Source organism: Stegodyphus dumicola, chromosome X2 (genome assembly GCF_044657685.1).
Source record: "Stegodyphus dumicola isolate Sdum_Otavi_A_Nest chromosome X2, ASM4465768v1".
Lineage (NCBI taxonomy): Eukaryota > Metazoa > Arthropoda > Arachnida > Araneae > Eresidae > Stegodyphus > Stegodyphus dumicola.
Window position 1 is genome coordinate 49,188,265 of NC_140781.1, and position 27,292 is coordinate 49,215,556.

Consider the following 27,292-nt stretch of genomic DNA (forward strand, 5'->3'; position numbering starts at 1 on the left):
GTGCAATTTAAACTGTATGCTGCCTTGCTTCTAGGTCATTTCCATTCGGAATATAAATCATAATAACAAATGAGAAGCACTTTGTAGCAACAATGGAGATCTTGCAATTGGTGTGTGACCCACAAAGTGAATTATTTTATTTAACATTCCCTTGTCGGTAGAGAAAAGCAATGATTTGAGTTCTGCTTAATGTATGAATTAAACACAATTATGACACTTATGGGACCGTGTTACGTTTTAAGTAGCTTTACATATTTTAAAGAAGTATTTTCACGATAACGTTTAAAGCAATATTTTATTTAAGCTTTCAGGTTGGCCAAGAGCGAAATGCTTTAGATATTACTGTAATCATGAACTTGGAAAGTAGATTGATCGAATTTATAAACTAAGTATTTAAAAGCCATTGTGATATAGTTGTGACTAATCTCACTTGCCTGACCTAGTCAGAATAAGCTCACGAATTTTATCGAGGCAAGGAATGCAAGATTGCGTCTATTGTTGGAATGATCCTTGAGCACCATTAATTTGCCAGCATGACTTTTCCCAGTTTTCCCACAAATTTAAAGGAAAGCATGTCGGGGGACTGGTTCGAGGGTCTCGTACCCATCTTTCCTTACCACCAAGACATTCGAGAAGACCGTTTTTGCTTTGTCGTATATTTTGAGTGCCCCCCTGCCTCACAGGCATTATGCATTTACAAGCATCTATGCCTACTTGAGGATTCGAACCCGGGCCCTTCGGTACGGTAGTCAGAGTCACTAACCACTAGCTTATCTGGGTGGCAAAAGCCATTGTAGAACCATAAAAAGGAAAACTTCTTAGGCAGTTTATCTTGGATAAGTTAATTAATTAATCAACGTTTAGAAATCTTAAAAACACTCCACAAATTTAAATTCTTCTCTAGTCAATGTATTTATAGTCGCACATGAATGTTTTCTAATCAGTAAGCAATCTCTAAATTATACAAAACGAAATTCTTTCAATAAAGGCAAATACGTCCTGTAATTTATTTCTTAAAATATAAATCTTAGACAAGAACGAATATAAATGTGTGTAAACCAAAAAAATGTTTTCATGAATATGGAAAGTGAAACAGGGAATATTTTTAATGGTTGCTGGAAGTTACTATTCAGGATGAAAATTAAGAATAGAAAAGGTACTTTGTTTATATTTTTCAAATATTGATAATATTCAATTCACTGGGATATTTATGAGAGATGTAGTAAATTTTGAGAAAGAGCATTCTGACATTGCATTATCTAATATGAAAGTACTTGACTTAAGCCTATCGCTTTTTGGATTGACCAAAATTCTGTGGTTTACAGTTACGCTTCGACAGTTTTATAACTATTATTGCAATTCCAGAGAAAAATTAATATTTTCTATTCATTATTTTTATTATTACTATAGTTATGGAGAAATGTCACTCTTCCAGATAGTATAATTTATTTCTAATCAAGAAATTGATATATTAAAATTACTGCTGTTCAGATATAAAAAAAACATAGAGACTAATTTGAATTTCATGAGAAGATGCGAACTGGATATTTATACTGTAGGTCTTTAGCATTAGTTTTCAAACAAATCCCGAGAAGAACACTAGAAATGCCCACATGCATTGGAGTTAACACCTAAAAGAAGTGCTGAACATCTGGCAAACTCCTTTTCAACTCCCTTTACTTAGCTTGCCAACGTCATTGTACAAACATTTACTGTCAGTCTCCATAAACTTTTTTTGTGTTAAAAATCTAATAAGTTGCTATTACTTTTAGAGAAAAGCAAAAATTAGTATTTAATTTTTATTTCATTTAGATTTTATGAAAGGGCAAGTATATATAGTTTTGGAACTATCTTTATATATTTGTATATGTATATAAATGTATATATTAAGGCAAATTATAGTACTTTATGACTATGATCTTCTACAACAAACTGACATGGTACTGCTTAATTTACTGGCAAAATTACAAAATTTAGAAAAGTAAAATTAGGTAAAACATGATATTTTTCATTACCATGCTATGTTCTTGACTTTTTGATATACAGTAAAAATATCATTATATCATAAATCAACATTCATTTTAATGAGAAACGAGGAAGGGTATTCTCTGTTATGTAAAGTAATATTCCTTATTAATTAGAACGTAAAATAAAGCTGCATTGCTTATTAGTCGAAAGAAGCGTTAGCCCAGAAGGGCTATTACTCTCGAAGCGGCATTTTGCGTCGGTTCACTATAAACGGCGTATTACGTTTTAAATTGTTCCACCAATATTGTAGCCCTGTATTATATTTAAAGAAATTAAATAATGTAGAATCTGCGTGAGTATATATATGTTTTTCACATTGTGAGAAAATTGCCATCAAATTTTGAATAACGTAATCCTCCACCCGAACGTGGGCACTTGGAAGCTCGAATTTTGAATTTCTAATTTGCTTTAGTATCTATTTCATATTTTGTAAGACTTTAATGAAGTTTTGATTAACAAACTCAACGATTTCAAAGCGAGCAATGTCAACACTGTACGGAAGAATACATTTTTATCTCCAGCGCGCGATATTGTGTACAGGAAATTCTAAAAATATGCTGCTTTCAAATATTTTTAGTCCGAATGCTGTAGGAACGTGTATGTGTAATATTGCTGTTGAATTAAATTTTATGGGGTTTAAGAGCGAAGAACATGATACTTAATAAATAAAGGTACCACACAAAACGTTAAAAGAAGGCCTTTTGAACGCAATATAAAATCTTAAAGCTTTCAGATTTTTCCATTTTTTTACTTATTTTTGATTTCAAAGTGTTTCTAATTTTCGTTGGTTTTTACAGAGAATAGAAGATTTCGTGTTTCCCTTTCACTTGCCCTCAGCAGCTTCATTTTATTCATTTCACGAGTTAATTGCTTGATGCAACAAGATTTGGTGTTTGCTACTGCAGCCATAGCTAAACGCAAAAGGAAAGGCAGCCCAAGAAAGCGCCTTTAAGTGATAGAACCCACTCAATGACTTTTTCTTAGTGATTCTTTACCGCGGGTCCTTTGTTTCATTGATTTTTTGCGCCAATTCGCTTTTCCAAGTTCTTTTTATTTCCGGCTTTCCTTTCTTTCTTTTGCTTTTTTGGCTTAACACGCTGATACAAAACTTTTTTTGGACCCTGTGTGATAAGGTAAATTGTTTAACTGGATGAACTACGTGATTCTCCGCGCAGCATTTTACTTAATTTTTTTTTTTTTTTTTTTTTTTTTTTTTTTTTTTTGTTTTGGCTGCATTTTATAATGCCAGCTTTAAATATGGTAGTTCTTCGTTACGGAGTTTTGCAGTTTGCAATACACTGCATAACAAATATGTATAAAGATAATGCATAGTAGTACCATCAAAATTATAAAACATAGTCCACTGTCACTAGCATAAGGCTTATAGTAATATAAAGAAAATCTAAATAATTCGGCTATAGTAAATTGCAAGTCTGGTTTCAAATTCTTCTTCGCTTAATGCAACTTTTACATCTTTATATCGAAGTATGAGATGCAGTTTTCAATTACATTATTAGAAGAATGCGAAAAAATGTAATCAGGTAAGAATAATTCAGCATTTTATCAAAATGGCAAAATATGTTAATTTGTTGTGAGTTTAAAATTCTTGATAATTTTCAAAGACTATAACAGTATTAAAATTGCAATGCAAATAAAATATTCTTGCCTCATATGAACACGATAGTTTTAATTTTATTGTAATACGAAAGATAATGAACTCAATAATTTCTTTTTTCGAGTCAGTGCATTTTTCTTATGTATGTGCGGTATTGTAATTGTAAAACTTTATGCAAGAACTTTTTCTGCAAGCATGCAAGCTTCACAATGCCTTAAAATGTAAGCAGTTTTATTAGCAGTCTGCTAAAGGGTTCATTCCCTCCCTGAAGTAACACTGTGACATTTATGAGGAGCTAATAGGAAAAACATCTTTATCTGTAACTAAAGAAATTTTTTATCTGGATATACCGTATAAATAAATAACGCATTCTTAGAACAAGAAGTGTGACACTTTTATTTCCTCTTCAGATTTAAGTATGGAGAAATTAGGCTTTCAGGTTTTAGATTTAGTTTATTATGGCACAGGGCTATCTGCCTAAGGGTGTGAGTTATCTTCGTAGAATGCTTAAGGGAAAGTGGCTTGATTACATGTTACACATGGGGAAAACCACGAAAACGCCCATGCAGCCAGCCCTTTCACCTAGATTGGAACCCAAGTCGGAACTACAAGTGTTCAGCGATTTTATTTCACTGCCGCTCGAGCGTCCATGGGGAACTTATCGGAAAAGTGAAAATACTGCAGAGTTTTATATCTACTTTCCAATTATATCTTTTTATATTTAAACTAACAATATTATGAATGTTTAAATCAGTTTTTCTCAAACTGACTTTCGCGTAGTGTTAAAGGAGGCCTCGTAGAAATGGAAAAGAAGCTTCTTGTATAGTATTCCATAATATTCCATATTTGTGTTATTTTAGATTACGTTTTGGTAGGTAAAAATTAAATATTAAAGTCTCTTAATCACTATCCTTATTTATCTAAATATATCTAATAACTTAAGAAGACTTGGTATAGATATAAAATTATCGAATTTTAAACTTGTTTTCTAAAACGTACCTTAATACCCTTACTACAGTGAAGATAAATTTTGAAATGATCTGACGATAATAAATGGTATAAAAAGGCTTTTAAAATTTTTGAAAGCCCTTTAAATGCCACACGCCATCAGTGCGTATTTTTTTTTTGTTTGTTTTTTGTTTTTTGCTTCTTAATTGTTTTCAGTAACTTATAAAACATCAGTGTAAAAGAAGAAGAATATAATTAAATATTACTGCAACTAACTGTCAGCAGACTCTGTTTATATGCATAAACTTATTTATTTAAATATTAAGTGAAGTTGGAAAAAAATGTTTTTCACTTTATATTGGCTGGTTTATATGTATAAATATTTCCTTTCAACTCAGAAAATATTTCTATGTGTGTTATTAGTCAATTTTTCGATGGCTCTTCAAAACTTGAAATTGTTTCTGATAAGACACGAATAGAAAGAGGTCTCGTAATGAAAGTGATTAAGTTCCTGACTGTAGCATTATTGAAAATCGCGTTGAAGAAATATTAAACACTTTAATTAATTAAAATCACCTAAATTAATTTCAAATGCAATTTATATACGAGATCAAAAGGAATCGCATAGGCTGCTGAGCTATTTTAAATAAAATGTTTTATATCTGTTAAAATTTCATATTTTGCTTTTTGAAAAAATGTAATTAAAAAAATGTAATTTTGATTATAAATATTTTAGAAAATATATTATAATTAAATCATGTATAAAAATGATTTTAAACGTGTTTTGGAAAATAAAAACGGGTAAAGAAAAATTATACTTCCATTTTATGATTTCTTTGCCATATTTCTGGTCAGATAAGGTTTTACGTAAAATCTTATAATTTACGTTTATATTGACCGATTGAATAGTAGTATGTTTTATTTTATATTAAGTGTGTATTATATGCGTGTGTGTATACTGAAATTCAGTAATAAAATTTTTAAGAAATTTGAAATGGTTTAATGATCATTTAGGTAGTTTACATTCTTTAAACTGCATTTTCTCAGTTTGCATTTTTTTTTTTGATAAATCCTTTTACTTAAAGTCCTAAAACTTCTAGAGTTGTGGACTAAATTATTTAGCGTTCTCACTGCTTGTTTAAAATTATATACTTAATGAAACAGGGATGAATTTTGCAAAATACTGAAAACAAAAATTATTGAAAGTGAAAATATGATTGAGATTATATATTTTTCAAAGTTTTTCCATAAAAAGATGCGTTTATTTTCTTCTCAAAAACTAATTCATTAATTGCAAAACCGATTCTTAAAGTTATTAAGACAATGGCTTTAAGGATCGATACTAATCCTAAATTTAAAATTTTATACTAATAAACAAAAGTTAAAACATTGGGGGAAAACATTGAAAACTGTAGGAGAAGAAAGACATTTTAATTGTCAAATTGTTGTTTCTTCAACAAATTTAAATTAAAAAATTAGTTACAAAAAACATTTTTTTAGCTTGAATTCATTTTGTCTTACGAAACTATTCAGTAATATTCATAAAAAGTAGATTAAAGTTATTAATAAAAAATCATTCAAAAGTTACCGATTCGCATTAAGTTATGAAATATGAGAAAAAACTTTGTAGTTAGGTACTACTCATAAATGCATTTCTTTGGTATTCTGAGTACATTTTTACATTTTTTGGTTAATATACACATTCTGGAACTACATACTTATGTTTGAGTAGGTAAATGTATTATTACTTTTCTCTCAATAATTCAGATATATTTTTGGAGCTATGCTGACTGGATACGGTTTCTTATTTTTAACTGATGTGTTAAAATATAAAGATGTGTTAAAAGATGTGTGTATCTGATATTGAATAAAAATATATTACTATTAACTTAAAGCAAACTCTGGGAAGATTAGCGTATAAAAATTCCTTATACCCAATCGCTTCTTCATCATATCGAATTTTTATATCAACGTAATACTTACAGATGATTCGTAAAATGTATAAGGATAAGGAAGGTAACTGAGAATAATTTAACTAACCTAAGCTACTTAGATTACTTTTTTGTTCACTCTAATTTCAACACTCCTCGTGTTCCACAAGGTATACCACTAGGATTACACAAGTAAGTTATAGCCCTATTAAAATTAACAAAAGTACAATATAACTGCAAATGGGGATAGATAATTAAAAAACAATAAATGAATAAAAATATTAAATAAATAAATAACTATAAATAAAAAGTAAAATAAAATAAAGAGGACTCAATAATCTAAATTGAGAATGAAATTTCGGAAAGCAGAAATTGTCTATTTAGTCCGAGAAAATTCAGAAAAATTTGTTGGCCAAGATACAGACAGTTGCTTCAAAGTTGCCTGAAGTAGTATTCTTATTCTGCTGCACATGATGAATGCACTCAAGGGAAAATATGCTTAACATCCTCGTTGCCGATATCGCAGCTGCACAAAGCACTTGAATAAAGTCCAAATCGCTTTAAACAGCTCGTAAAATGGCCGTATCCTGTCAAAAGTTGAGTTACTTTAAAATCTGTTGAAAATTGGAAAACTTTTATTCCGTGAAAAATTGTAGGAAAAAACATTTAGTTCGTTGTGCTCTTGGTGCGGCCAGATATTCTGTGTTCCAAATACAGAAAGCATTATTTCTACAAAAGTGCTTCCAGGGAGAACCAGGAACACCGGAGATTTAAATGAATGTGACGTTCTGTAGCTAGCTTTGTCAGAGCAGCAGTTCTCTCATTTCTAAAATTTCCACAGTGTACACGAACTTAAGAAAAATGAATGCCGATGTCACTAATAACTGAATTTCAACAGCAAGTTTCTCTGAATACAAATTTTCTCTAATAATTGTAGCGAAGAAAGCTAATCACTACATATTAAAATGCGCACTGAATTCAACCACTACAATAATTTTGAATACATTTAGCAAAAAGGTTTAAAAATAGCAACTCAGCCTGAAGAAACAGAGCACTTATCATTAAATTGTACACTTTGAAATCATTTTGTTTACCTTTATAAACAATAAAAACAAGGTCAACCTTATCATTCATCTTATTTCCGTCTCTAAACAAAATAATTTGTATTCTTCAATAACAGCATCGAAGAAGCTAACAATTGCTATATGATTTCTGCTAAAAGGATGCGGCAAAGAAAGTGGAAGATTTGCGTCAAGAAAATTTGATAAGGATTGCCTGCAAATGCTTTCCTTCATCGCAATATTGCTCAAAATCTCAGTATGAGTAGAATATAAGCGATATTAAAACGTGCCTCGTAACTAATAATCCTGTAGCAACGAAAAATTCCTAAATGAAATCTTCGTTAAATTTTCCTAGAAGCTAACAGTTTACTTTTTTCAGTAAAGAACTGCCCCAAACCTTTGATGCATAGGAAAACACCGACACTAATCCTTATAGATCAATTTAAGAACATTTGTTTTCACTCCATAATTGGTTTAAAAACTTTAATAATCCTCATAATAACTGTTCGCATTTTCCTGTTTTGACTCCATAAGTGGTTAAATTTTAAATAATCTTGAGAATACCTTTTCTCGTTTTTCTAAGAGATGAGAAATATGATGCTTCCATTAAAATTTGTTATCCAGGATAACTCCTAAATACATTATTTGAGTAACTTATGCTACAGGAACGTTCCCAAATAATAAACGCATTCTGCAGTCAGTATTCATCTTTTTATGTACTATTCCTAACTTTGCTTTAAGCGGACTGCATTTCAATTTATAAACTAGTGAAAAGCAGTATCAAGTAAATCTTGAGATAACAAGCATCGACGAAACTTTCGCATTGAATAATCGAAAGCAGATCATCCGGAAAACAATTTTTAAACAGTTTGGAAAAGCAGCCAGTTCATGTAAATAATCATTACTTATAAGATTCTACAAAAAGGCTGCAGGCACTGATCCTTGGTGGCAGCTCTTTTCTAAACGGTATTCTTTCTTAATATTATCTTGTATGGTTCCTAACTCCTTGTCTAAGATAAATGTTGAGGAATCTAGTGAACTATGCAGCGACTTATCGCTGAGTTCAAAACAACTAAGTACATACGAGCCAGTTTCCCTTAGAAAGTCTTCCACGAAGGCATCCCTCCCCTTAGGCAGATAGCCCTCGAAGCTTTGCCATAATCACACACACACACACACACACACACACACACACAAAACAACTAAGCCATAGACTCGAGAAGGGTTAAAATAGCCTTTCATTCACTCAAATAAGAATAACAGTTGGCCCCTTCTCTAGTTTACAGGAAGCCGCTACTCGGGGTTTAACTCAGAATAAGAAACTAAACTATAATTAACTAAACGAGACTTAGCCGAAGCTAGATACAATTATCTAACGTAGTTTGGCCTTAAATTAAACTAGCAGGAGAGTATCAAAAGGCACATATAATACGACCGAGAGTAACAGCTTTAAGAGTGACTTAGCCAGAAGGCAAACACGCGCCACTAATTACTCCTAACACTCTCTATCGAAGTAAGTTGAGCCTTTCTTATATACTTCTTCTAACTCATTTGCATTCAACGCGATTCTAAAAACTCATTCCGGTAGAGAGTTGTAAGGGGAAACAAGAACTGATAGAAAAGGGTTTCAAAATTTATATAACTGTTTTAAAATTAAAATATACCGTACAACCTATAAAAAGTTCTACAGTGCAAGTATGCAAATATCCTTGATCAGGAAGATGTTCCTATATACATTAGCATGAGATCTTTTAAGAAGTGCAAATGATTATAGATATGTATAAGAGAGCCTTTTGTTTATAAAACATATCTGAAGAAGTTACGTACTGGATATCTTACTTGTTGTTTTACTTAACACATTTCTTCCATTTTTAAATGTTCACAAAACTGATGAATTGAAAACGTACCTCGATTCGTTTTCATATGGAGGGAAAATAATTAGCTTCAGAATTGATTTCTTCATTTCTTCATGCATCGTTGCGAGTTTGATTTGGTATGTCGCTATTCGGAGAAGCTATTCGTAACATTTACGTATTACAGAAACAGTTGTCTTAACATAAAATTGTGTTTCGTATTATTTGAGTATATGAAAAAACGTACTAAATTTTCTTATAAAGTAGTGAATAATTTTATTTAAATGTATGAAAACAAACTAATATTTTTCTTATAAAATTATAAATAATATTATTAAACGTATGACAACACATTAACATTTTTTGGTTCCCTTTACATATTTTTTTAAAATTTTGTAGTGGTTTAGAAACATTAAGATTAACAGTTTCTGAAAAATTTATTATTTGCGTCTGTTCATGTGGAATAGCAAACTACTGCGAGAAAACGATGTTTTGAAAAATTCTTGAAAGCTTTTGAAAAATAATGCATTAAACACCCCTAAAATCTTCAACATTTGTTAAGGTTTAAGATTGTGACTTTTGAAGCCAAACATCTTTGAAAGCAAAATTAGCAACATCAGTAATTTCTCTACAAAAACAGATTGAACCTAATCTGCAGTTTCAGATACGCTGTAATAAATTCGCATTTATTCCTTTGATACATATTTACCTTCGGTGCAGCTTTTGCTAACAAAACTCGTATAAGATTTCAGTATGTTATAATTGATAAAAAGTGTCTTTTGTTTATATGGTACAAAAGAGTAAAATTTTTAAACATCATAAGATAAAAACAGAAATTTTCTCTAACAGCAGTTTGAATCATCCGTTTATTATGCCACAGTATGCTTAACTTTTAAAATATCTAAGTGATAATCGAACCTGAACATTAAAAGAAAAAAAAACATGTTTTTATCTCTAGATCCCGTTTTTAAGCTGACTGAACCTCGGAGATAGATTATCTTCGTTTTACTAGAAGGAAATAATGTTCACACATTATACCAACTTTAAACAACTTACTGCTAATCCTCTGCAAATTACACTGTCGCTTCCCTTTGGTATTCGTTCAGCCGTGATAAGAATGCTAAACGTAATTATATATCAGTACATTCAAGCGTAAGGTAAGCTTCTTAAGTTTGCGTAATGGCTTGGAGATAGAAGAGGGAGGAGGAAGGATAGGTTTCTTTACTTTAAACCTTCACAATTACTCTTTATAATTGACTAGATATGTGAGCTAGCCTATGTATACCTCTAAATTATGCACTGAAAGAGCCTTTGCTTCAAAAGCCAGTACATCGAATAAACACTCTTATGCACTGGCAACTGACACAAAATTAAAAGATCAAGTATTCTCTTGGTTCGAGAATATAAATGCGAGCAATTAGAAATGGCTATTAAGTTAACGTAACATTTACATATTCATGTTTGACTTATGTTAGTACAAATATTGGAAAAAGAGATAACCCTTCAGAACTCACATGAGCGTATAAATTAAGAGAAGAATCTGAATACATTGCCGCTTGTTTGCCTAATGTATTAGTGAAGAGTATAAATAATAATCGATTCATGCAATCTAAAATCCCATCACTGTTTAATAAACGGTTGTAGTTCGATACAATGCATTAGGTAATTAGGCGATCAAAGTTAATAAAGTTAGAGAAGTAGCTTCGTCTCATCTGAGATACTTTAATTAATCGATCAACAAAGGTTAGATATTTATGCAATAACTTTTAATTTTTCTCTAATTTCTTAATTAAATTTTAATCTAAATTAATCGAAAAGAATTTTCGTGCAGTATGTTTAATAAGTTTCACTAACAGAGAACTTCTGTATTTATAAACAAAAGCTTGTATTGCGTACAGTCTTTAAAATTGTAAAAGCACAATATGACGAAAATAAACTATTGAGTTCTTCATTATTAGCATTGCGCTGAAGCAAAAATTATGCCTAGAATTATGCAACGTGAGCATAAAACACCGCATTTAAACTTCCGCTTCAATCAATGTTAGTCCGAATTAGCAAAAGCAAAATAATTAGAAGAAAATGCTCTTCCATTTGAGCAACAGTAGAACTTACGGAATGACCCAATAGAAACTGCTATATGTTCGACTATTGCGCGGGTATTCTGGTCGAAGTTTTCCTAGGATGATATTTGATTTTGTTTATAATTATTTCATTTCGATTAATTTAACAACTTATCGTGGATTGTTTAAACACATATATTCCGGTTTTAGCACATATCTAATATTTCCTAAACAGTAATAGAACGTTTAAATTGAAATTTCTAGTTGCGAAACGTTCTTCATAAAAAGACTAGAATAAAGAAAAAAACGAAGCTTTCAGTTTAATTTTGTGCTGAATTGAGCCTTTCTTATTACATTATGGTGATAATCAGTATTTATTACTAAAAAATTTTAAGTTTTAAAATTTTGCGATTTCAGTTAAAATAACTTTTAAAAAAACATAGTGTGATTTCTTGAAATAGATACATATTTTTGATATCTACTTATTTTAGGAATCATTTCTAAAGACATGTATCTAAAGAAAAGAACGTTTTAATACTTTAAAAAGTTCTATTCAAAATATGATTAAAAACAGTTCATTGTTTTACAAAACGTGTCACAAAACTAACTGGATATTCTGAGGAGCGTATAAAGAACGAAGATCGTAAATTATCCCATTTTATACACGAATTCAATTCATGTGGTTGTACGCAAGGAGACTGAAATTCAGATTTTTGTATAAGCATCATTCATTTTCTAGATACTTCTCTTTCTTTCAGTGCTATTAATATTTATTAGATACATATCGAATGTATCCGACAATAGCGTACTATATGCCACCTGCGGTACGTACATTGTCATATGCGAGGATCTTAAATAATATTCTCCGCTTTATTGCCAATTAAGGGGTATCAGAAACCCCTATACCGACAATGTTAAATTGGCCATTTTCGATGTACCTTATCTCAAAATCTGCTGTAGATACAAGCTTGAAATTTTTTCTGTAATTAAAGTATACCAATCTGATTATACTAAAATGAGCTTTAGAAGCATTTTGAATTTTAGAGTAAATTACAGAATACTTTGTTAGGCATAGTAAAATTTAGCACTTTTCTCACACAAAAAAATTTAAAAAAAATAATTTTCTAGGTTTATTACGAAAAGCTCATTTCAGTAAATATTAGGGAACCTAATAAATAAGCCATAAAAAGTTGTTCAGATACCTGTGAGCAGTAGTTCCTGAGAAAAGGTACATAGAGTATAAAAAAATCACGTTTGGAGAGAGACGCGTTTTTAGGTAAAAATCCTCATTGACCAAAGCAGTAAATGACAAATTAAAACTAGATTTTTTTACAGTTCTAATTTTCATAGAGATTAAAGAATGGTATTTTTAGAAACGTAAAAGTGTAGAAAATTTGAAAATGCAAAAATCCGAAATAATAATTTTTTGAAGATTTTGGGGTTCCAACACCCCTTAACACAGCAGACTCAGGAATCGCGAAATAAAAATTTTCAAAGTTACCTTGAATAAATATAATTGAAGAAAAAGTGGTCCGAAATAATGAAATGAAGATTTTTTATACTTAGATTTATCGAGCTCTGATCTCATTATAACTAACAGCAAGAAAGTATTCGGAAAATTCGGAAAGAAATTATATATTTATCTGTACTTCCAAATCTATGAAAAGGAAGTGCCAATAATACAATAACCGTAGTGAAGAAGATGGTAGAAAGAATGTTTTTCAGATGAACTTCTATTTTGTGCTAACCATGTAATATGTAAAAATCTAGTTTATGTAATGTCCGTTATGTAAAAATTTAGTTTATATTGCCATTTAGTAATGAAAAGGATGAAAATGACTTCTTTTCTCGTGACAACTTCTGTTTTGCGATAACAATGAACTTTGTAAAAATTTAGTTTATATGTAATTAAAATTTTGAAAGTGTGTCATTTAGTTTGTTTATATATATAAAATATCATTTAAAACAATTTAAAATATGTTAAATAATTTTTAAGACATCTAGGAATTAAGACCGAGCTTTAAGGCGCCTTGCCTCATTTTGAGCCGATAGGTTAACAAGATTTGCCCGATTAACACTATTTTTGGCATGTCAGTTGTTGATTGTTCATGTTAGAATTGGTTCGGTCCAGTTTTGATGGACTTCCCCCTCCGGAGACGAATGCAAGGGTTTGCAACTACCATAGTCTCTTAAGTGGACATTTGGCTCAGCTGCATTTTAAGTCACCCTTCCCCAAGTATATAAAGGACTCTCTACACTTATCAAATTCATACTTTCTTTGGAATTCGAACCCGAGTTCAAACTGTTGCAGCCGGCTACCGTACAACCATGCTAACAGAGAAAACGAATAATTCTCATTTAGAGCTTTACGCATTTAGAGCTCTACTTGTAAACTTGACACCGCGTATTATGACACTAAAACACTGCATTTTGGCACGCTCGTATTGTTAAAGAAAATTCGGGTAAAGGGGAAATGTATGTGCCAGGATTTCAAAAGAAAAGGAAATCAGCTTTTTCTTGAGCATCCTCTCTACCATGAAGCTCTTGCAAGCATTTCTGTTGCCTAATTCTCTGGAAAAGAGCCTTTGACACAATTAATCGCTTCTTTTCGCCATACCATGACAATTAGCAAAAAATGATTATCTCTTATTTTGATAGCTGATTATCTGAAGCTTGATATCACCTATTTTGTTAAGTTAGTTGCTGATTGCAGAATATTAAAATAAGTATACTTTCTATTTAACGTGTAAAGGTAGCATTGAAAGGCATATAATTTCTATTATGTTTGGAATCTTTCTGAAATTCAGAGAGCGTTTTAAAACAAAATTCAAAAATCAGATCTCTTACTTTCAGTTGTTAGAGTGGGGACATAAATTTAAGGTCTGTTATTATTTATGAGACTACATTAGTTTTCCTTTCGCTGTATAATAAGAATATAATTAGTTACCATTATTTGAAATTATGGTGAGGTTTTTGAGGAAGACTATGGTGAAGATTTTATCTTCACAGAGCTTCATGCTGTAAAATTTAAATGTATAATTGGGTAACATTTTTTAAACAGAAAATGAGTGTTCATGCAACATTTTTCTCACATAAAACTGTTGAGATAATATATATACATGGATAAAATTGTCACCTGTGAGCTATAGTAAATTCCCGTGCACAGATTTACTTGATCACATAAGCAGCCACCCTCTCGTATCCACACCATACACATACTGTTTTCATAGCAATAAAATTTTCTAGCCTGATTCTAATAAAATATTCAGCTTGGAATTCTCGTTTAATATTTTATTTTATGTCTGCATTGGAATTGCTTTCTAGAATGAGGGAGGAACCACGTCCTGCACTTTGCTTGCAAGAAAACATATTCGCCATCTAAACATCGCTATTCGAACAAATACATTAATACAAAAGTCATAAAAAGAATACGGAAATCTCCCAAATTAATCGTATAGTTTATGCTACTACTATACCTATAGTAATAATTATAAGTAATTATTACAAAATGCCAAAAACTCTATTTTCCTTATGCCAGTGCCATATGAGTTATATCAGGTCTTTTCTAACTTATTTAAATAACGAATTCTTCTAATGAGAATATGTTTTTCATGACCTTCCTCCACTTCCGCAAAGTCGCAATTTATCAAAAACTGCATTTTATTAGTTTGATAAATTACGAAATGGGGCAATTAAAATGTCTAAAACATCTTTTAACAATGAATCATAAGAATGCCAAAAATAAATAGCTATAAAACATAGTTATTAGTATCAACACTTTTTCCAATAAACGATCACCACAAACAGTACGTAATATTATTTGGATAGATAAAAGTTATAATTACATAAGTACACACGGAAACATATTTTAAAACATTTCATAGAAGATAACTGAAAACTTCTATGCTATAAGATATTTAGAAATACATATAGACATTGTATAGTAATTTATGAAACCAACAGAATGCTAATGAAATTTTAAAAAGAAATTTTTTTGTGTTAATAAAAATATTTACGTATTTTCTTTTCAAATCAAGTTAATTTTCTTGAATTCTTTGCTCCAATGGATTCTTTGCTTTAAGATCAATCAAATAGTATCTCAACATCCCTCCATATATATGAAGAAATACGATGCAAATATTAAGCCAGTATAAAGAAGATGTGTTTCAAAGCTTCACTAAGATCAGAACGCTAATAAGTCAATCAATAATCAAAACGTATAGGTTGTGGCCCTTCAAACTAGTATCAAACATTCGCATGCAATTTGTAATTTCTTAATTATTTATACATCGATTATCTCTGACAGAGATTTAGTTTGTACAATCTAAAATATTAATTTCTTTTTTTGTAGACTGAGGGAAAAGAAGGTGTAGTCGCAATGAATTTCTACAATTTTGCAAAGGAAGAACCTAATACTCTAAAATTCGATTTAACAGGGTGCTACAATGACTCCTCGAGAAAAAATCTAGTACTGACTTTTCCAGGTAAGATTTTAGAACAACTACTACGATTTGGTTCTAAAACATACTATAGATATACGATGCTCAGGTCTACCCTAATAATCCAAGGTGATGTCTAAAAAATTGAAATAACAGAATAACTGTAAGAAAATATTGAAAACTTAGTGGGAAAAACATTTCGTAGAAAGATCAGAGAAACCAATTCTCCCCGTTATGCAAACAAAATATTTTGATTCAATTGTAAATTAATACTATTTAATTATGATTAGTATTTAATTAATCCAAAAAGCATTAGTTTAAATAATTCAAATACGTTTGTGATTTCTGCTGAATGTTCATAATTTGAGTTTATTGTTTCTGCCTTAAGTTAGAATAATACGTCAGATTTATTAGTTTATTACTAGTGATATAAATATCATAAGTCCTTATTTTCTTCATCAGCGACTATGTTTAAATTTAATAAAATATTCATATTTACAGCTATTGACTTACTTAGAGGCTCAGAAAAACGGATACGAAATCATGTCCATCAAGCTATAAAAGACGCAACAGGCATCAGCACCCAAAGAATATTCGTATCAAAGGTAAATTTTAACAAATTCTGCATGCAGGTGTTTTACAATTATATGGATGTTTTGGTAGCGTTTGTTTCTTTAATCGATTAAGGCAAAGCATGTTATGGCTATTTGCCTGACAAAAATTATGTCCATGGAAAATTTTCTAACGAAAACTGGCTGACATTCACATTACAGAACATTAGGGTGAAACACGAAGGCGTAGCCAACCAATATCATTTTTGTTGAAACCATACATGCTAATACAACCATACATGCTAATACAATATTTTGTTCATGTTGCAAAAATGTGCATTTCATATATATTTTATACTTTATTATTAAATTCTAAAGCAAAAATACCAAAGGTTTTTCTTCATTTTCTTATTCCTAAATATCAGTTTGTATAATAGACCACATTTCATAGTTTCCATTATGTAAATCACAGTACAAATATCTTAAATGTTATTTGTACAAACATAAAATATCTTAAATGCTATTTGTACAAACAATAAAATATCTTTAATGATAATTGTACTGTCAATTAACACAATTACAAACATCATTTAAGTAATGAACCTACATGAAGTATAAGTACTTAGACATATTCAATTGTGTAAGAGGGAAATTTGGATATTTATTTCATAATCAACTCAGTGTTCTGAAGTGAAATAATATATGCAAGTTCTTCATTAAACGTTTTTTGTCTGCAGGTTGCATTTAGTGGTCAATATATGTTCGCCGAATTTACAATTATCGCAAACCCTCCAGCAATGGAAAAGACGTCAAAAAAAGATGAAGTTAGTTTGGATATAGCATTTGCTAAACTCAGGGAATCTATTTCTGATAAAAGTTTCAAAGTGAGAATTCCTACAAAGGAAAAAGTAAGTGGAAACTAATAAACTTTTCATTGAAAAATAAATAGTACCCTGTATCCTAGCACACGCTTCTTAACACTTTACATGTAATTTTACAAATTCATCAATTTAAGTAAGTGGAGGTAAAAAGTTTTACCTATGTCCTGTGTAACACTTAAAAAGGAATGAAAAATATTTGATATTCAACATTCCTTTATATAACTACGCTGCAAATTTACTCTTGCAAGATGCAAACGGTTAATAACAATACGCCTACTCAACAATGAAAAAAATTAATGGACAATTTTGTTTTATTCATGGACATCATATTCGGATGATGCTAAATTGGTGAGTAGAATTTGAGGACGATATGGATGTAAAGATCAATAGAAAGCAGTTCTTGGAAATAAGTATTTAATGTGATACCATTGATACTGAAACCTACCTGCAAATGAGATATCTCGCAACAAATGTTGCATTAATCAACATTTCCAGTAGTGCGATTTTTCAATTCAAGTATTCGAAAACAATTAAAGACAGTCTTTCAACTCTGAGACAAATTCTCTATACATGTACGTTTAGGTGCAAGAAGTTATACAACTCAATTAAGTGGAAATAATCACCCAAAGTATTTAAATATTCACAGTGAAGCACCCTTCCATTCAAAGTAGTAAAAGAACTTGTTGAAAACTACAATACAAATATCTAAAATAATGGCAGATCTCTATCAGAAGGGAGAACGAGAACTTGGATTATTAGCATTTCCGATGTTCTCTACAGAATGCTCTTGAAATAGGAAACATAGTGTGGATAGATTCATTGGAACACAATAGCTGTTGATAAGTATTTCACGTTTTATGTTCTTAGCACAACAATATTCTTAGCTTGCATTCGTGAAGCAACTCTGCCATAAGCATTTGCCTATTTTCTAACATAAACATTTGAGTATGCCATAACCATAGCTCTTCGTATTGCTTAAGCCGGAATTAGATTTTGTAAAGCATACTGTGATTAGCAGCCATATGTCTGTTAGCGGTCTTCTTCGAAGTAGCAATCTGTAATGTACTCTGTTAGATAAATTTTCCTTCCATATTTAAGATCCGCTAAATATTTTAGGCACTTGATTTCTTTCCAATATTACAAATAACGCTATCACCGGCGCGTCAACACCAGCGTAATTTTTCAAACCCTCAAGTAACAGTGCATTACGACATAATCTTGTAAATGGTATAATGAATTTAGACAATCTTGTAAATGCTATAATGCATTCAGACAGTCTTGTAAATGCTATAATGCATTTAGACACAATATTGTAAGCGCTGTAATCCATTCAGACAATCTTGAAAATGCTTTATAATGCATTCAGATACAGTCTTGTAAATACTATAAATGCATTCAGATGTAATCTTGATTATGTAAGTAAGATATTTAACATATAACTTTGCCTTTTGTTTTGTAGCAACCAGATATAAAAATCCACATTTTTAAGTTCAGGATTTCCGTTTTTTTGTGCAATCCTTGTAGCTCAATAGTCAGAAATTATGAAGCTTAAACCAAGGCATCTATTTGTAATTACAGCAAAATATTTGATAAAAGTCATTACCAACAGTTTTCATAATCATTCGCTGTAATATCATTACCAAGATGGATCATTTACTACTTTTCGAAAGCCGAAGCTCATTGTCGAAGCAAATAAAATAAATGTTAATAATAATCACTACATAAAGCAAAAACAAAAGTTGTCCTAGGACTATACTTTCAGAAACTATGTTTTGATAATCCAAATTTACAAACAATTACTTTATCCGATTATGCAACAAGTAATCATCTACTTTCCAGTGCTTAAAATATTTCAGTAGTTATGAGAGAAATGACTATAAGAAAATTTAAGGCTGAAAGTTTATGATAATATTTAAGGGGAAAAAGAAAGAGAAATTTCCGAACATTGAAAATAATTCAATTTTTTTTTATCTCAACTTTATTGCTTGCTTTGAATTAACATACTACATCCATCTTCTTTCGATCTTGAAACGATTAATTATTGCTCACTAAAGAGGATATACATGAAATTAAATTAAAACTTAAAACTTGTTTCACGTTTATGTACTCTAAATGTGAAAGATAAAATAATGAAAGATTTCTCTCACATTAGACCTTTGATAATACACTCGAAGTTCATATCTCAAGTAATGGACCGTAAACTCGTAAGCAACTAGTTTTAATTAATTAATGACGAAATAGTTTCAATGTTATCAATAGCGTAGTTGCTTGCTTATGTTTCACCCAAGCACTTTAGCGCCAGTTTCTGAAAATTTTAAAGATATCCGCGTAGTTTTCCTCTTTCTCAATACTTTTAAAGAACAGGCTTCCCTAAATTTAAATATGGATTCGTCCATATAGTGATTATTTTCGTCTTGTTAACAAAACAAACCTTCGCAAGCTACCTACAGAAGGTCACTTCGAACCTTTCCCGTCTAAATGTTGAACTTCATGGCACCCTAACACAGGAGCAAACGCGAACTAACATTCAGTCTACTATTTCTATGAGTAAGCTATACATTAAACTTCTCTGATTATTTATGGATGATTTGAGGCCTAAGGAGTAGCAGCTACAACAATAAGAACGGGCAAGATTCAAATTAAAGGGTAGTAGAAATGATGATACCTTATAGCCCTTATACCCTTATATATATTATTTATATTGCTATGTCTTTATACAAGAATCTAGGCTTCCTTTAAAGAAATAATATTTTAATAGCTACCTGTATTATATACACGACTGCATTTCATATTTTATATCTTTATGTAACTGCGTCCTTATTCGCATAATTTTCCGCTTTCAATTTTCGCACGATAAAATTAATAAAAGAGAGGGGAAGAATACGCGAGGAAATGCGGTATTATACTAGGCTGCATTAAATAAACTTGTAATAGCCAAAACTACTATTTAGCAATACTTTAATAGTATTTCAAAACTTAAGTAATACCTCATTCCGGGAAGAATTGTGTTTAATAACTGAAAATTATTTTCACTACCCTAACGTAAAATTTTAAATATGTTTTGAAAATTCTCTCAAGTTATTCTTGAAATTATACCGGAAGTTTAGATAGAGCACAATAATCAACAACTTCAAATAGTAAGCATTCGAAACATTTGAATCCCATAGTACAGGAATTTCATCCATAAAACAAGCAGATTAAATATTATACACAATTTTAGTGCAGTATAGTATAAGAATAGATCTTTTTAATTTTACGGCTTAACACTTTATTTAATTCTATTTACACTCGAGTTTACTTAGCTAATTAATAGTAGAAACAGAGGCAGCCTTTCGTAAAGAATTTCCTGTTTCTTTGAGTGCCCCACACACGTAGTACTTGTTGAAACATATTCCACAACTTCCCTTCTGATATAGCTCTCTTGTCACACTTGATGGTTTCGATGGCCTCAAATTCCTTTTCTTACTCAGTAAGTGTAAGAAGTTAGACGTGACGAGTCAGTTGAATGCGCTACTGTCTGGGAAAGAAGATTTAAATTGCCAAAAATTCTCTAAAACTAAAATACGACAAATGGTGAATATGCTTAACGGCGACGTTTCCCAGAAACACGTTGCAGGTGTAAATGTTTTTTAAGATATGTTGCGTAGATTAAGCATGTTCTAAGGGAGCGTTGCTACAGCAATCGGGTACATTTTTAGAGACATTTCGATTTACTGATGCTTGTTTCGCTACAGATAGGAGTTTTAAACTGCTGCAAAAGAGAAGATTGCACAAAAGTGAATAGTCTAAATTGTTTCTTTTACTGATTAAATTCATTTTTACTTTATCAATAAATTATATTACTTAATTTCTAAAAATGAGAAATTGATCCTAAAAGTGACAATTGCTTTGATGCGAAGCAACTACTTCAGCGATATAGTTTATGTATATTTCTGAAACAGTCATTATATTTAGAAATATTTTAGTGATCAAAGAATTAATGTAGAATTCATCACAAATTTCTTTCCGTTCTTTCAATTAACCAGCGATTAGATTCGAAAATCTGCAATTAATAGAAAATATCTGTTTATTTTCTTCAATTTGTATAGTACTGAAGAGAAGGTTTTTTTTAATAAAGTAATAGCAAAGCTCTTTATCAATTCAATAACCAATAAATTTTAAAATTTACATGAAATTTAAAATTTTCTTGTCAGCAACAGCAATCAGTTCTTTGCAGATAATTTAAAGTTTTGTTTATGGAAAGAAACTGCTCGAAAAAATAGCAAATCATTTAGATCGTTCACATCTGAAAAAATAGTCTGGATCTGTACTTATTCTAAAGATTATTAATTTATAAGACTTTCTGTATTTACAATAGTATTTACGCCAAGCAAAAGTTTTTTATCTTTTAATTAAAGCTAAAAAATACTTTCTATTTTCACGGATCGAGAATGAAAGTTTTAGAAAGCAACTTAAATTAACTATTACTCTTGGATACTGATATTAAGCTGCAGTTTTATTTATGTTTTAAATTAGGAGGGGGAACGTTTAATTTATTTCAGCCAGATTACTGCTTGAAACACTTTTATTTGTACAGTCAGATCTTCAAATCTCCTCAGAATTATAATAATTTATTCTCGATGCTTGTAACCTGTAAAGTTACCACATCTTGTATATCTTGATGTTTTGAGGATTCTAAGTTTAAAACCAGTGTTATGATAATTCGAGGTTCAATAAGCTTACTAACGCAATTTATCCTACGTTTCAGGTGGTTAATCTTATGCCAGAGCCTAATGGCTTGAATGAATTTGCTGGCGATCGCAATAAAGATCAAGCTACTCCACACTACAAAGAAGGTAAGACAGAAACTAAGGCTTAACCCGTTAATTTTCCTTCATATTTGTTTTTTTGCTCCGCCTCCTACACAAATTGTCAACTTACGTACCTAGGTCAGTTCTCCCTCAGAACTGATAGAATTTTATTTAAAATCTGCTTAAATCTCAAAATGCTTTTGCCTAATTTTCATATTATATTGCTGTGCTTCTTTATTACTGTGTTACAGATTCATTTTAACCAAATAAACTAAGACACATAATGTTGAAAGTTTCAAAAGAATGTTTCGAAATGTACTAAAAAAAACCGAGTAGCGAACAATACAAGAAACAGATAAGTTGCCTTATAAGCCTGGTCGTAGACATGTACTTCTATCTGCAAAATGTTTAAATAATGCATATATACATGTCTTGGCCTTTCTGAATTTAAATTGCTCAAAAGGCTTCCGTACAACAAAAGATGGCCAAGATATACTTAATTTCAAAATTATGCATTTTCCCATCTTTTCGCCCTTACCTTGAGAAGTTTTTTTGAAATCGAATGCCGGGCATTTGCCTCTTCAGCACTGGCCACTCCTAAGGCCAAGAGTGGTCGCCATCTTATTGTGGATATACCTAATAGGTGGCCACTATTGCCTCTCATGAAGGGACGGACAGTTACAACCATGCCTCCTCTGGGATTCTGGGCGGCTTACTTTGAGAAGTTGGTTAAAAAATACATTAGAAAAATTCGAGGTTGATTTTCATAAAATCTTTTAGTAATATTCCTCCGTTACTTACCCCTGTGTACGCTTTCCGTAATTTATAATACTGTTCTATACGGTATCCGAAAGAGTTTTCACGCAAGTATGTTTTAAGTTTTCAAATAATAAAAACTCATTATTAATATTCTCATACAGTTTTATGATTTTAGAATAATAATACAATAATACAAAAATTTCATTAATCTAGACCTAATATGCATTATTAATTTGTACAAATGTTATTACGAGTTAACTATATGCCAATGCTGAATACTGCCCTATTTTCTAAAGCCCTAACTCTATACGATTCTGTGAATGAGATTTTCTTCTTGAAAAGGTTATTCTATCAATTTTCAGTCTGCATCGCAGTGCTCTTCACTTAATCTATTAATACCAGGGACGTTTTCTAAATTAATATTTCATTTTTAGTTAGACTATAGTTAGCTTATTTGAATATGTCAAAGCACGTAAGACGTATCTGCTTAAGAGGAGGGATGCCTTCCTGGAGGACATTCTATGAGAAACGAGCTAGTATTCCAGCCACACATTGGAAAAACGACGGAAATCAACCACGTAACTAGCCCATTCGCCTAGGATCAAAACCAGGTCGAACTACTTCGATTTGCTACCAGCGGACGTAACCACTAAACTACTGGCCGGGCTATATTTTGCTGCAGGCGAATGCAAACGTTTGTACCCTACAATTTTTACTGAAGCGTTTGGAGAAACCCTTCAATTTTGTATATGAGCCTTAATATGATTCTAAAGTTAAATATTTCAGTCAATTTTTGCCATTTAGGAGACAAAGAATTTTGTATTTCCCTATTGATAATAAGTATAATTATCATCTTATTTATATAAATATAAAAACCGTGCAGCCATATAAAATTTAGAATACTCAGTTTTTACAAAACTAATCTTTTTAATTTAATTTCATTGATTAAAACATTTTTGTAATTAAAAGAATATGTCTACGGCCAATAGTTGCAAACATGAGCACTATGCATAAGGCCTTTTAATAGACTTAATTTTTTTAAAATTAATGTACTTAATTTTTCACATTCGCTTGGATATCAACATTTGTCATCCTATATTAAATGGTTTAAACATCCTAATTAGGTTTGTTTCGGTTTATTTGATTATGATTAAGCACACGAGGGCTATTTGGCTAAATTGAGGGATGACTTCGTGGAGGGCTTTCTAAGGCAAATTGGCTTGTATACACGTTACGCTTAGAAAAAGCTAGGAAAATGCCCATGAAGCTAAGCCGGCTCGCAGGGATTCAAACCCTATAACCAGTATTCAGTATATTCAAACCAGTATTCAGCAACTTCACCGCTCAGCAGCTGGTGGGCCGGCCTCATTAGAATTGTGTAATAAGAGTTTCAAGCAGTGATGCAAGCAAGTTAAAAGCCAATAATATTTTAATTATCTACTAACAAGACAAGTGCTTAATCTTAAATCGCAGAGTGTTGCATTTCATATGTAATCACAAATATGTATGTATTTTCTACACATGAGGTTGATCTGTAGTGATTTCCCGTTTTGTATGAAAACTATCACTTTCAAATTTTGTGGATATATTTTTATCTTCTTCCTGTTATTTCTCAGAGACCTTTTTCTAAAAGTTGTACTCTCGTAAGTGGGTAATCTCCTTTTATTTTGCACGGTAAAAGACACTGTGATGAAAACTGCTGATTATATGAAAACTAAGAAGTTATTAAAATATTTTAAAATATTTAAAAAAATGTTAATAACTTTTACCCGATGTTTTCCAGAACAGTAAGGAAAAACTGTTTTTCAAAATAGGAATTTTGAATCCCTATACAAACAAAATACGTCAAACTCAGAGATACATAATCTAGAATTTTGAATCCCTATCCAAACAAAATACGTGAAACTCAGTGATACATAATCTAGAAGAAGATTTGAATTTTTCTTCTTACTAGCTAAAAATGCTATATTTTTTCTTTTCCCTTGGCGAGAAGGAGGAAAAATATCAACATACATACTATATTGGCGGATTGTAAAAAAATAATAACATTTCAGCATGCTGTAAGATCTAACTCTCTTTGCTATCACAACGTTAAAATGATTTTACGAAACAATATGGCGACTTCTGGCACAGGTGTAAAAGAATACCAGCACAGAAGAAGGGAAAAATAACCCTTTGTTATTCGTCAAACTTTTAACATAAATGCACGCACTTCGTGTTTACAATAACACCGACGACATGCGGTGGAACTTAAGAATAGTTACAGAGTAATTTCAAAGATAAACAATAATGCTCGACTAACAATTTAATTTAAGGCTAACTAGGCTGACTCAACAACCTACCCGGCAATGCACTTATTAAATGGCCGAAAGGGTGGATCAGAAACTCAGCGTAACAGTAAGGACAATCTAGTAACGTGCACTGGCTCGAAATCACGCTCTGAATAAACTACCAGATTCATCCGTTCAACCCTCTCACTGCGCACATTTTTTTTTATCAAAATAGGTTCACAAATTGCGTATTTTTAATTACATATTTCAAATCTACATATATTTTAGAGTTAAAAGGTCAAAAGAAATTAAGAAGGTCATTAGAAAAAGGTTGTCAGAATACTGAAATTGAAGACTGATGATATAAAAGGAAAATTTTGAAGATTAATATTGGTTAAATTATGATTTATTTTATAAAATACAGAGGTAAAACATATATATTAATGAAAATATTTGCATAATGTAATATTTTGCATATAAGTTTTGCACCACTGTCGAACGTTTTCAATAGAAACTGAATTTTCAGATTCATCACTATTTGCAGAGGAATCCCAGAAATTCTGATCAGTTTCGCTATAACTATCTTCAATATAATGGAAATCTGAACATCTGTGTCAGAAATATCGTCAGGAATATAGGTTATATCATTCGCGAAACATTTTCTGCCAGACATCTTTGAGCTCTGAAATGAGCGCGCAAAATTTACATCACGTATTCTTGTATATTTGGCAGAAATGTGGACAACTAACGCCATCATTTAGCCCACATCTAAATAAACAATTAAATATCTTGGGAAAAGTCGAAAGGAAATCTTGAACGGGGAAAGAGCGGGTTGCACAATTAAATAATGGCAAAAATTCTTCCCCGCGGAAATCGCGGGTGGCGTAAATTTTTCTACTTCTACGTTGCCCGTGGAAATCGCGGGATGCGCAGCGAGAGGGTTAAATACTTACTTCACTTAATTTTAAATTTCCATCGTGGTGAGGAAATGCGAGGGGAAAATGAGAGGTTCAGGAAAGATGCCATATTTAAAATAACTTAGTATGCAAACTAAGGAAAACCCTACAATATAAAATTTAGTAATTTTGCACTTTTACCCTTGATGTTTTCTTAAAGATGATGATGTTTAAAACTCTTTTATACTCATTGAAATCATCAAATTATCTCAAAATACGCTAAGCTGTTCTAAATTCGTATCAGAGTATGACTGTACAAGTTTCGTCGTGAATGACAGTTCCGATAGCGAAATATTATATTTAAGTACAGATCACATACGTGCATAACACACAACCAAACGCATAAAGCTTCAGAAATGTGTTGCAGTATATTTGTTCTATATGTACAGCTTTATATTAGTCTTATAAATGCCATACATTTTCGTATGGCATTTCTAATCATTATACACAACTACTTCATCAGTAACGGTAAAATATGTTTAAACTCTTCTTTTCTTCTTACAGGTAGTGTCATAGCTCTGACTATAGGAATGCTAGTCCTAGGTTTTATTTTAGGAGGTGTTACATTAAATCTTGCAGTGAGCAGAAAATTCGGAGTATCTTTATTTCAGAAAAAAAAATACGGAGACAGTCCCTTTGATAATCCTCTCGGTGAGAGTTCGATGTGAAAAGTGCGCAGTAAAAAGAAGGAACTAGTCTAAATGCTCTACAATGCGAATGTACATATTATTATAATTTATTGTTTAGCTGTATTTCTGATGAATATGAATAAAGCACTGTGTATTTACCTCAAATAAATTTTCATATCTTAAATATGTAAATGACATTTTGACGCTGAATTTTATTTTTCTTAAATGCAAGACAAATTTAGGACTTGAAACGAACATTTTCTGCATTTTTCAACAGCATGAGAACTTGGAATTGCAGATGGGATAGTAATTTATTGATTAAGAAAAATAACTTTTAAAACCTGATTGGTATTCACATTACACTATGGGTAGCATTGACGTTATTTAGTAGGAAACCCGTTCTGTAGGAAACCCGTTCTGTAGAAACCCGATGCAGCCATCCTGGTCGCTTGGATAATGACACTTATGCGAGGAAATCCCTGTGTTTTCACTTGCAATGAAGTAAATTTAATTTAAAATTT

General features: G+C 31.1%; 1 protein-coding gene across 2 annotated transcripts in view; it reads left to right on the forward strand.

The window, feature by feature from the left end:
* The window catches only part of LOC118184111 (uncharacterized), a 305,486-nt gene extending 278,523 nt beyond the window's left edge, over positions 1–26,963 (forward strand). Inside the window, exons 11-15 of one of the 2 annotated variants that reach the window (XM_085809487.1) lie at positions 15,848–15,980; positions 16,437–16,540; positions 17,224–17,394; positions 22,115–22,202; positions 26,647–26,963. In XM_085809487.1, coding sequence (XP_085665613.1) covers positions 15,848–15,980; positions 16,437–16,540; positions 17,224–17,394; positions 22,115–22,202; positions 26,647–26,810 — 660 coding nt within the window. In that variant the 3' untranslated portion in view covers positions 26,811–26,963. The remainder of the gene's footprint in view (positions 1–15,847; positions 15,981–16,436; positions 16,541–17,223; positions 17,395–22,114; positions 22,203–26,646) is intronic. The other variant, XM_085809488.1, reaches the window with a different exon arrangement.
* Positions 26,964–27,292: the final 329 nt, after the last annotated feature.